At 38.5% G+C, this 12,455-nt stretch overlaps 1 protein-coding gene across 1 annotated transcript in view; it reads right to left on the bottom strand.

The window, feature by feature from the left end:
* The window catches only part of SHCBP1L (SHC binding and spindle associated 1 like), a 54,828-nt gene that overhangs the window by 17,820 nt on the left and 24,553 nt on the right, over positions 1 to 12,455 (bottom strand). The window contains 1 exon segment of the mRNA XM_024238991.3: positions 12,116 to 12,221. Coding sequence (XP_024094759.2) covers positions 12,116 to 12,221 — 106 coding nt within the window.

Genomic DNA, 12,455 nt, shown 5'->3' with positions numbered 1-12,455 from the left:
TCAATTGATGCAGAAAAAGCTATGCCCAGCTAATTTCTGTATTTTTAGTAGAGGTGGGGTTTCACCATGTTGGCCAGGCTGATCTCGAACTCCTGACTTCAAGTGATCCGCCCACCTCGGCCTCCCAGAGTGCTGGGATTACAGGTGTGAGTCACTGCACCCGGCCAGAAATTTATTTTCTTACAGTTCTGGAGGATGGAAGCCCAAGATCAAGATGTCAACAGATTTGGTTTCTTCTGAGCCTCTCTCAGCTTGCAGGTGGTTGTGGTTTTGCTCCCTCTTCACATGGTCATCCTTCTGTGCACATGCACCCCTGACATCTTTTTCTGTGTCCAAATTTCCTTTCTTTTAAGGATATCAGTCAGATTGGAGTAGGGCCAACCCTAATGGCCTCATTTTAATTTAATCATCTCTTTAAACACTTGCTCTCCAAATATGCCTACATTTTAGGGTACTGGGGTAAGGACTTCAATATATGAATTTTGGAGGGACACAATTCTGCCAATAACACCCCATAGTATCAGAAAAGACAATGATGCCCACTTTTGCCACTGCTGTTCAACATTGGACCAGACGTCCCAGCCAGAGCAACTAGGCAAAAAGAAATAAAATGTATCCAAATTGTAAAGGAGGAAGTAAAACTCACTGTTTGCAGATGACATGACCCTATATATACTCTCCTCTCTCTCTATATATGTATATATACACATATATGTATATATACACACATATACATGTGTGTATATACACGTGTGCATATACAAACATATATATACATATATATACACATATATACACACACATATATCTCCAAGGAATGCACCAAAAACATATGATAGCTAATAAACAAATTCAGCAAAGTTGAAAGATGCAAAATCAGAACACAAAATCAGTTTTGTTTTTATATATCACTAATGAACAATCTGAAAAGAAAATTAAGAAAATTCCATTTACAATAGCACCCAAAATAATAAAATGCCTAGAAATAATGTAAACCAAGGAGGTCAAGGACTTGTATACTGAAACTGCAAACCATTGCTCAAAGAAATTAAAGAAGGTCTAAGTAGATGAAAAGCCATCTCATGTTCATGGATTGGAAGATTTTAATATTGCTAAAATAGCAATACTACTTACATTGATCTACAGATTCAATGTAATCCCTATCAGAATTTCAATAGCCTTTTTTTTGAAGAAATGAACATGTTCATCTTCAAATTAATAATGAATTGCAAGGGACCCTGAACAGCCAAACAATACTGAAAAAGAACAAAGTGGAGGACTCACTCTTCTGATTCCAAAACTTACTACAAAGCCACAGTAATAAAATAGTGTGGTACTGGCATAAAGATAGGCTTATAGACCAGTGGGATAGAACTGAAAATCCAGAAATAAACCCAATTATGGGCAAGTGATTTTCAACAAGGGTTACAAGATCATTCAATGGGGAAAGAATAGTCTCTTCAACATATGGTGTTGGGACAAATAAGTACCTACATGCAAAAGGATAAAGCTGAACCCAAACCCAACACCACATACAAAAATTAACTCAAAATTGATTAACAACCTATATATAAGAGCTAAAACCATAAAATTCTTAGGAAAAACCATAAGGGTAAATCTTCATGATCTTGAACTTGGCAGCGGATTCTAAGGTATGATATAAAAGCATGAGTAACAGAAGACAAAATAAATTTCTGCCTTAGTCTATCTGTGCTGCTGTATAACCGAATGCTACAGACTGTGTAATTTATAAAAGAAATGTATTAGCTCACAGTTCTGGAGGCTAGGAAGTCTAAGGTCAAGGCACTGGCAGGTTTGGTGCCTGGTGAGGCCATTCTCTTCCAAGATGGCACCTTGCCTGCCGCTTGGATCCTCACATGGCAAAAGGCAAGAACTCTGGAGAGGAACTCTGTCTTCACATGGCAGAAGAACAACAGAGGGAGAACCAGCTCCCATAACTCCTTTTTATAGGGGCATTGATCCATTCGTGAGGGCCCCATCCTCTTGAAATACCTCCCATTAGGCCCCATCTCCCAACTCTATTGTGTTGAGGATTAAGTTTCCAAAACTTGAGTTTTGGAGGGGGGCAAAAACATCCAAACCAAAACAGCTGAATTTCCTCAAAGTTAAAAACTGTAAGGCATCAAGGGACATTATCAAGAGTGTAAAAAAGCCTAGGCACCATGCTTAGACCGCTGGGTGAGGGATGAGGTAATTTTGGGCAGGTCAATGGGTCAAAGCTAATTTCAATTATAAGCATAAAACTGGAATGGTCATTCAGTGAGGAAGATCAAACTGGGTGTTTGTTTTAACATTTATTGAATTTTCTAACTATGGATCCATGTTTCTTATTGTTACCAAACTTGATAAAGATCTGAAAGTTGGAGGCCATGACTTGCTTGTTGTAATATATTAAATCAAGAAAGAGGGATTCACACAGCCTCCCCCTACCACATCATCCCCCACTGCTTTGGAAGTGCGCACATGCAGGCAGACGTCACCACCCCTCCCCTACCAGCACACATGCATGCACACTTTGTTGTCCTGCCACCACTAGCACTAATGCATACATACAAACACCACTGTCCCACCCTCGCTGGCACCCCGCCCCTGCTGATACATGCACACCCTGCTGCACCGCTGGCACTGTTGGCACATATGCAGGAGCGCAGACCTGCTGCCACTGCCCCAACAAAGGGCTTTGGTCAGCACTCACCATTGAAGTGTTGTCACCAGCAGACTGTGAAAACCTCAGCCCCTCCAGTGCAGGAGGTGATTAACCTTGAGAGGCCAGAGAACAAACCTGTGCTGTGGGCCTGGTACCAGCCCCCCAGGGTTGCACATGCAGCCCAGTAGTACTGAGGTGAGAATTGGACCCCGACATCTTCCAGAAATGAAGCCAGTTGACTGAACCCACCTTATACCACAGTAAAACCCTCACACGCATCAAAGAATATAAAAGCAAAAAAAACCCATCCAAAGGACATCAACTTCAAAGGAACATCAGCCCAAGCAGATGCAAAAAAAGCAGTGCAAGAACTCTGGCAACTTAAAAAGCCAGAGTGTCTTCTTACCGCCAAACAACCACACTAATTCCCCATCAATGGTTCTTAACCAGGCTGAAATGACAGACAGAACAGAGAATCTGGATATGAACAAAGATCATCAAGATTTAGGAGAAAGTTGAAATCCAATCCAAAGAATCTAATGAATCCAATAAACAATACAAGAGCTGGAAGATGGAACAGTCACTTTATGAAAGAATCAAACTGAACTGATGGAGCTGAAAAACTCACTCCAAGAATTGGAAGTATTAATAGCAGAATAGACCAGGCTGAGGAAAGAATCTCAGAGCTTGAAGACTAGTCCAACAAAAATAAAGAAAAAAGAATAAAAAAGAATGAACAAAACCTCTGACAAATATGGGATTATGTAAAGAGACCAAACCTACGACTCATTGGCATCCCTAAAACAGAGGGAGAGAAAGCAAGCAAGCAAGCATATTTCAGGATACTGTACATGAAAAATTTCCCAACCTCTCCAGAGAGGTTGACATTCAAATTCAGAAAAAGCAGAGTACCCCTATGAGATACTATACAAAATGACCATCCCCAAGACATAGTCATCAGATTCTTCAAGGTCAACATCAAAGAAAAAATATTAAAGGCAGCTAGAGAGGAGAGGCAGGTCACCTACAAAGGGAACCCTATCAAGCTAACAGTGGACCTTTCAGCAGAAATCCTGTAAGCCAGAAGAGATTGGGGGCCTACATTCAGCAATCTTAAAGAAAAGAAACTCCAACCAAGAATTTCATATCCACCCAAACTAAGCTTCATAAGTGAAGGTAAGAAAATGCTAAGAAAATTCATTACCACCAGACCTTACAAGAGGTCCTTAAGGGAGTGCTAAACGTGGAAATGAAAGACTGTTATTTGCCACCACAAAAACACACTTAAAGACATAGACCATTCACACTATAAAGTAACTGCACTATCAAGTCTGCATAACAACGAGCTAATAGGTTTGTTAGGTTTGTTTTGACAGGATCAAATCTGCACATATTAATATTAACCTTGAAAGTAAATGGGTTATATGCCATACTTAAAAGGCACAAAGTGGCAAGTTAGATAAAGAAGGAAGACTCAACTGTATGCTGTCTTCAAGAAATCCATCTCAGGCAGGGCGTGGTGGCTCACAACTATAATCCCAGCACTTTGGGAGGCCAAGGAAGGTGGATCACCTGAGGTCAGGAATTCAAGACCAGCCTGGCCAACATGGCAAAACCCCATCTCTACTAAAAATACAATAATTAACCAGGTGCGGTGGCAACGTGCCTGTGATCCCAGCTACTTGGGAGGCTGAGGCAGGAGGCAGAGATTGCAGTGAGCTGAGATCACACCACTGCACTCCAGCCTAGGCAACAGAGCAAGACTCAGTTCCAAAAAAAAAGAAATCCATTTCACACGCAATGACACCCATAGGCTCAAAGCAAAAAGATGGAGAAAAATCTACCAAGCAAATGGAAAACCAAAAAAAGCAGGGGTTACTATTTTAATTTCAGACAAAATAGACTCTAAACCAAGAATGATTTTAAAAAGACAAAGAATGGCATTACATAATGATAAAGGGTTTGATTCAACAAGAAGAATTAACTATCTTAAATATATATAATCCCAACACTGGAGCACCCAGATTCATAAAACAAGTTCTTAGAAACCTATGAGGAGACTTAGATAACCACACAATAGTGGTGCAAGACTTCAACACCCCACTGACAGTATTAGACAGATAATTGAGGCAGAAAATTAAGAAAGATGTTTGAGACCTGAACTCGACACTTGACCAAATGGACCTAACAGACATCTACAGATCACCTGAGGTCAGATCACTTGAGGTCAGGAGTTTGAGACCAGCCTGGCCAACATGGTGAAACCCCATCTCTACTAAAAACACAAAAAATTAGCCAGGCATGGTGGTGCACTCCTGTAATCCTAGCTACTTGGGAGGCCAAGGCGGGAGAATCGCTTGAATCTGGAAGGTGGAGGTTGCAGTGAGCCAAGATCACGCCACTGCACTCCAGCCTGGGTGACAGAGCAAGACTCCATCTGAAAAAAAAAAAAAAAGAAATCAATACTAAGAAGACCTTTCAAAATCATACAATTACTTGGAAATTAAGCAATCTGCTCCTGAATGACTTTTGGGTAAACACTGAAATTAACACAGAAATAAAAAAATCAAAAAATTCTTTGAAACTAATGAGAACAAGGATATAACATACCAGAAACTCTGAAACACAGCTAAAGTAGTGTTAAGAGGAAAGTTTATTCTGCTAATCGCTCACATCAAAAGGTTAGAAAGATCTCAAATTGACAACCTAACATCACACCTGGAGGAACTAGAAAAGTAAGAGTAAACCAATCCCAAAGCTAGAAGAAGAAAAATAACCAAAATTAGAGCTGAACTGAATGAATTTGAGATGTGAAAAACCATACAAAAGATCAACAAAACCTTTGTTTTTTGAAAGAATAAATAAGATAGACTGCTAGCTAGACTAAGAGAGAATATCCAAATAAACACAACAAGAAACAACGAAAAGGACATTACTACTGACACCACAGAAATACAAAAAAAACCCTCAGAGGCTATTACAAACACCTCTATGCACAAAAACTAGAAAACCTAAAGGAAATGGATGAATTCCTGCAAACATACAATCTCCCAAGATTGAACCAGGAAGAAACTGAAACCCTAAACAGACTAATAATGAGTTCCAAAACTGAATCAGTAATAAAGAGCCTACCTACCAATCAGAAAAAGCCCTGAATGAGACAAATTTACAGCTGAATTCTACCAGACGTATAAGAGTTGCTACCAATCCTACTGAAACTATTCCAAAACATTCCTCCCTAACTCATTCTTTGAGGCCAGCATGATTCTGATACCAAAACCTGGCAGAAGCATCAAAAAAAGGAAACTTCAAGCCAATATTCCTAATGAACATAGATGCAAACATCCTCAACAAAATATTAACAAACTGAATCTAGTAGCACATCAATGACCTAAGTGGCCATTAGTCAAAAAGCTAATCCACCATGATAACATTAGCTTTATTCCTGGGATGCAAGGTTGGTTCAACATACAAAAATCAATAAATGTGATTCAGCACACAAACAGAACTAAAAACAAAAACCACATGATCATCTCAACAGATGCTGAAAAGGCTTTCTATAAATTCAACATCTATTCATCTTAAAAACTCTCAACAAGCTAGGCACTTAAGGAATATACCTCAGGATAACAAGAGCCATCTATGACAAACCCACAGCCAACATCATACTGAATGGGCAAAAGCTGGAAGCATTCCCCTTGAAAAACAACAAGACGATACCCACTCTTACCACTTCGATTCAACACAGTACTGGAAGTCCTAGCCAGAGCAATCAGGCAAAAGACAGAAATAAAAGGCATCCACATAGGAAGAGGGGAAGTTAAATTATCTCTTTAGAGACTATATGATTTTACACCTAGGAAACCTCATAGCCTCTACCCAAAAGCTTCTAGATCTGATAAACAACTTTAGCAAAGTTTCAGGATACAAAAATCAATGTACAAAAATCCATAGCATTTCTATACACCAACAATGTCCAAGCTGAAGAACTAAATCAAGAACACAATCCCATTCACAATAGCCACACACACAAAATAAAACACCTAGGAATACAGCTAACGAGGGAATTGAAAAAGCTCTACAACAAGAATTGCAAAACTACAAAATGCTGTTGAAAGAAATAAGAGACAACACAAACAAATGGAAAAACATTCCATGCTTAAGAATAAGAAGAATTAATATTGGTTTTTTGGGGTTTTTTTGAGACGGAGTCTCGCTCTGCCGGCCAGGCTGGAGTGCAGTGGCTGATCTCAGCTCACTGCAAGCTCCGCCTCCTAGGTTCATGCCATTCTCCTGCCTCAGCCTCTCGGGTAGCTCGGACTACAGGTGCCCACTACAATGCCCAGCTAATTTTTTGTATTTTTAGTACAGACGGGGTTTCACCGTGTTAGCCAGGATGGTCTTGATCTCCTGACCTAGTCATCCGCCCGCCTTGGCCTTCCAAAGTGCTGGGATTACAGGCGTAAGCCACTGCGCCCCGCCAAAAGAATCAATGTTGTTAAAATGACCATGCTGCCCAAAGCAATGTACAGATTCAGTGCTATTCCGATCCAACTACAAAAGAAAGAAAAGAAAGAAAGAAAGAGAGAAAGAGAGGGGGGTAGGGGAAGGAGGGAGGGAGGGAGGAAGGAAGGAAGGATGGAAGGAAGGAAGGAAGAAAGGAAGCAAGCAAGGAAGGAAGGAAGAAAGGAAAGAAGGAAGGAAGGAAAAGACAAAGAGAGAAAGAGGGAAAGAAAGGAAAGAAAGAAAAGAAAGGAAGGAAGGAAGAAAGAGAAAGAAAGAAAGAAAGAAAGAAGGAAAGAAAGAAAGAGAAAGAAAGAAAGGAAGAAGGAAAGGAAGGAAGGAAGAAAGGAAGGAAGGGGAGGAAGGGGAGGAAGGGGAGGAAGGGGAGGAAGGGGAGGAAGGGAAGGAAGGGAAGGAAAGGAAGGAAAGGAAGGAAAGAAGGGAAGAAAGCAAGAAGGAGGGGGAGGAAGAGGGATCACATATGAAATAGTGAATAAGGTTAAGAGCAATGACAGTGATCATGGGCAGGCAATGCTCCTAGCATCCCCTAAGTGGCAATAAAGAGCACAAAAGGAAGTGAAAAAGCCTAAGGGATGGGGGGTAAAAATTTGCAGAGCATATATCTAATAGGAGTCTAGTATTCAGAATATATAAATAACTCTTATAGTCAATAACAAGAAGACAAACAACCCAATTACAAAATGGGATATGAATTTAATAGACGTTACTCCAAGGAAGATACACAAATGGCCAACAAGTCCATGGAAAGATGTTCAACATCTTCAACATCATTAGTCATTAGATAAATGAAAATCAAAACTACAATGAAATACCACTTCACACTCACTAGGATCACTGTAATTTTAAAAATAAAAGAAACAGAAAAAGTAAATAATAAAAAAAGATAAAAGTTTTGGTGAGGACTGGAGAAATTGGAACTCTAATACTTTGCAGATGACAATGTGAAATGTTTCAGCCCCTGTGAAAAACAGTTTGGCAATTCCTCATAAAGTCACACATATGACCCAGTAATTCTAGTCTGAGGTATATACCCCAAAGAATCGAAAACAGGTAGTCAGACAAACTCTTGCACACAGATGTTCACAGTCCCACTTTCCTCAATAGTCAAAACGCAGAAACAACTCAGATATCCACCAACTGATGAATGTATAAGCAGATCGTTGTATATACATACAATAGGATATTATTCAGCCAGAAAAATGAATGAAGTACTGATAAATGCTACAATGTGGATGAACCTTAAAAACATCATGCTAGATGAAAGAAGCCAGACATAAAGGTCAGATATTTTACGATTCCATTTATATGAAATGTCCAGAATCATGAATCTACAGAGATAGCAGATTGTTGGTTGTCAGGAGGTGGGGGAAAGGGGAAATGGAGGTATGGGGTTCTGGTTTTGGGTAATGAAAATGGTTGGGAACCAGACAGATGTACACAGCATTGTGACTCTACTAAATGTCACTAAATGTCACTTTAAAACAGTTAATTTTGCTATGTAAATTTCACCTCAAGGTTTTTAAGAAAGGAAAAAAGATACAAAAAAAAAGAAGGAATAACAGAGCACACTGTCTCTGAGGAGGCAGATGGCAACAGAATCAGTAGTACAGATGGAAGAAAACTGATTAAATTCTTCTTTGTACTTCGTATATTTTCAGACATGGTTATCACCTTCTGTAGCACTTCAGGCAAAATCTGGCAAAAATGATGGTTATATTATTGGGATATAAACTGCAAAATAGTAATAATAATATCAGTTGACATTTATTTATGTGCTAGGCATTTTGCTAAAAGATTTATATAAATTATTTCACTTAAGCCTAACACTCTATGAGACAGACTTCATTATTCTCTCTTGCAGATGAGGAAATAAGAGAAACCATGTAATTTGTTTAATCTCATAGAAATATTAAGAAGCAAAACTGTGAATCAAATCCAGGTTTTTATGATCTTAAAGTCTATGTTCTCCAACATCACACTATACCATCTCCAGATTGAAAGAAGGAACAGCCTGTGATCAACAAGAGGATAAAGGCCTATGATACACAATGGGGATACCACTGTTTCTCCTAGATCTGGGAGAATGACTAATGTTTAACTTTAGTTCAGAAACTGAAACAAGTGGTAAACATTTATTGAGCACTTACTATGTGCTGGGCATTATTCTAAGCATATTACAAATATAAACTCATTTAATCTTTACAACAACTCTATAAATATGAAACATAGGATTATTATCCCAGTTTTACATACGAGAAACTAAAGTACAGATGGGTTAAATAACTGGTTGAAAATCACCTAACTAGTAAGTGGCAAAACCAAGAATCCAGGCAATTTGTCTTTACAGCCCATGCTCTTAACTAGCACCGTATATATATATATATTTTCTCTCTCTCCTTTTAAAGCATTCTGCAAGTAAGGAAATTGAGGCTTAGAGGTTATGCGCTTTGCCTAAGATTATTTGTTAAGTGGTCTCAGGGTATTTGAACATTGGGTATCTAACTACAAAGTCCATGCCTTTCCACTGCACTGCTTATAAAGATCACCAACATAAGATGATGGGCATGAATAAACTGCGTCTAAGGGGTGGGTATAGAGCAAGAATTCTCAGTCAAGAATCTTCAAAGATGAGGAAATTGTTAAAGCTTATATGCACAGCAGCCGGGCGCGGTGGCTCACGCCTGTAATGCCAGCACTTTGGGAGGCTGAGGAGGGCGGATCACGAGGTCAGGAAATCGACACCATCCTGGCTAACGGGGTAAAACCCCGTCTCTACTAAAAATACAAAAAATTAGCCGGCGTAGTGGCGGGCGCCTGTAGCCCCAGCTACTCGGGAGGCTGAGGCAGGAGAATGGCGTGAACCCGGGAGGCGGAGCTTGCAGTGAGCCGAGATCGCGCCACTGAACTCCAGCCTGGGCGACAGAGCAAGACTCCGTCTCAAAAAAAAAAAAAAAAAAAAAAAAACTTATATGCACAGCTATACTACTATCAAACTATAATATTTCATGAACCTCAAAAGTAAATCTAAAATCCAAGGTCTAAGTAAAGTGGAAGCTGATGATACTTTCTCCTCACAGTAGTCTCCTTCTAATTATTCTGGCCTCCAAATTTCAGGTATAATTACACAAATGAAAACAGGATTGCAAAGCACTGAACAAAAAAAATCATAGAAATTTCTGTCATATAAGAAAGTGAATAAAGCCAGGACCTATTTAAAAGTGAAAAGGAGAAGTAAAAATAAAAATGACAAAATAAAGCTGAGGATAAAAGCAAGATTTATACATTTTTAAAAAGATGTTTTAAAAGGTGTTTATAAAGATGTTAGTAGAATAATCAACATGATTGAATAATATGCTCCAATAAGTAATTAAAAGGAAAATTAAATTTTGTTGAAAAGAATAAAAATTGGTAGAATAGCAGACAAGACTGTCTAATATGCCAGCTTTATCTTTCATCACTCTCTTAGATGTTAACCACCAGCCTTGGTGGCCTTCTTTCAGTTCCTTATATATACTAACCTCTCTTGTTACACACACTAATTTATTCATTCACCAAAAATTGCTGGGCACCTACCATGTACCAAGCATCATGCTAGGTGACTGGATGAGTGGTGAATACTCTTTGCTCTCAAGAAGCTCACATACTAGTGAAAGAGACAGACATTAAATAGCCACAAAAGTGTTAAATGTAGTCAAGATAAAGGAAAGTGCCAATAGGGAAAAATACAAGGTACTATAATTGTATACGGCAGTCTAATGTATTATGAAAGGTTGAGAAGGCCTTTTCCTGTGGAAATATTTAAATCAAGACCTGAAGGATGAACAGTGGCTCAGCAGGCAGAGGAAACAACACAGCTTATCCCAGGATGTGGGGTGAGTGAAGGAAAAAAGTGAGTGTGTATGAAAGTGATGAGAAGTATGAACAAGATAACTCCCAGAAAATTGTTATTAGCAACCAAGTAGATGATGGTACCACTTATTGAAACAGAGAACTCCAGAATGAAAGCAAGTCAACGGGATAAGATTATGAAATTAATTGCAGACAATTAATTGATGTACTGGTGAGACAATTAAGTGGTCATAAGCAATAGGCAGTTGGACACATAGGTTTGGGGCTTAGAGCAAAAGTTTGGGCTATGCAAATACATTCTGGAAAAGTACCTGTATATATAAGTGAAGTTATGAGAGAAGATTAGCTAAATCACTTCGGGATAATATAGTGCATAAAAAAGACAAGTACCAAGCATTTAGAGGACATGAGAAAAAAAGTAACTAGAAAGAATGAAAACCAGGAAAGTATACTAACATAAAACAAGGAAAGAGATTATTTCAATGAGAGAGCTTTGAAATGCTACTGAGAGGTCAAGTGAAATGAAAATATTTGCTCTTTGGCCTAGAACATTTGTTTGTTCTTGGGCTGGATAAATTTATATTCATCCTTCAGGATTCACCTGAGTTATTTCTTCTATCCAGCATTTCCAGACTCCTAATTCTGTCTTATGTACCCATCCTACACGTACTCTGTACATACCCTTATCATAGCATTTATCTTTCTGTGTCATAATTGTAACTGCCTATATACTTGTGTCCATATTTCCACCATGCTTGAAATTTTCAAATGTGTGAAGAAGGAAGACTGTGGGTCTGGATCAACATTTTGTCTCCCCTAAATACAGTCTTTCTCACGTTTATGTCTCATCTTCACCATAGCAACTAACACAGTACCAGGATACAAGGTTAGTACTCAGTAAATATTTGTCACCATTTATTTATTTAGTATCTATTATATGGCAATAACTGAGCTGGAGGTAGTTGAGAAAATAAGGCATTAATAATTAGACAAGGACTCCACCCTCAGGGAGCTTCTTTTCCGATTATACACAGCTAGTACTTAAATAACAAATAAGAATAGTTTAATTCTTACCATTTCAGTAGTCATCACTTTTGCTACAATATGTGTTATAGTCTTTCCAAATTCTCTTTTTCCTTTCCTACGCCTCAGAATTCTTGGAAAGAAAGGTCCATGAACTCTATAGTTGAAAATATTTAGTTATAATTAAATTAACATGAAAAAGACTGACCTTGTCCTTACTTGTAAATAAAAACTTGGTACTAAGCATCTTAGAAATGTTTTCATCAATTATAAGTTTCTTGAGAGCAATGAGCAACTTGAGAATGTAATGATTCAGATCTTTTAGATAACTGCATGTTTAAATCCTTAAACTCTAAAATATTTTCATTTTAATTGATAGTACCTGGAAATC

This window comes from Pongo abelii, chromosome 1, assembly GCF_028885655.2.
Source record: "Pongo abelii isolate AG06213 chromosome 1, NHGRI_mPonAbe1-v2.0_pri, whole genome shotgun sequence".
Lineage (NCBI taxonomy): Eukaryota > Metazoa > Chordata > Mammalia > Primates > Hominidae > Pongo > Pongo abelii.
Note: the sequence above shows the minus strand (reverse complement) of the source record. Positions and strands in the feature narration are given on the sequence as shown.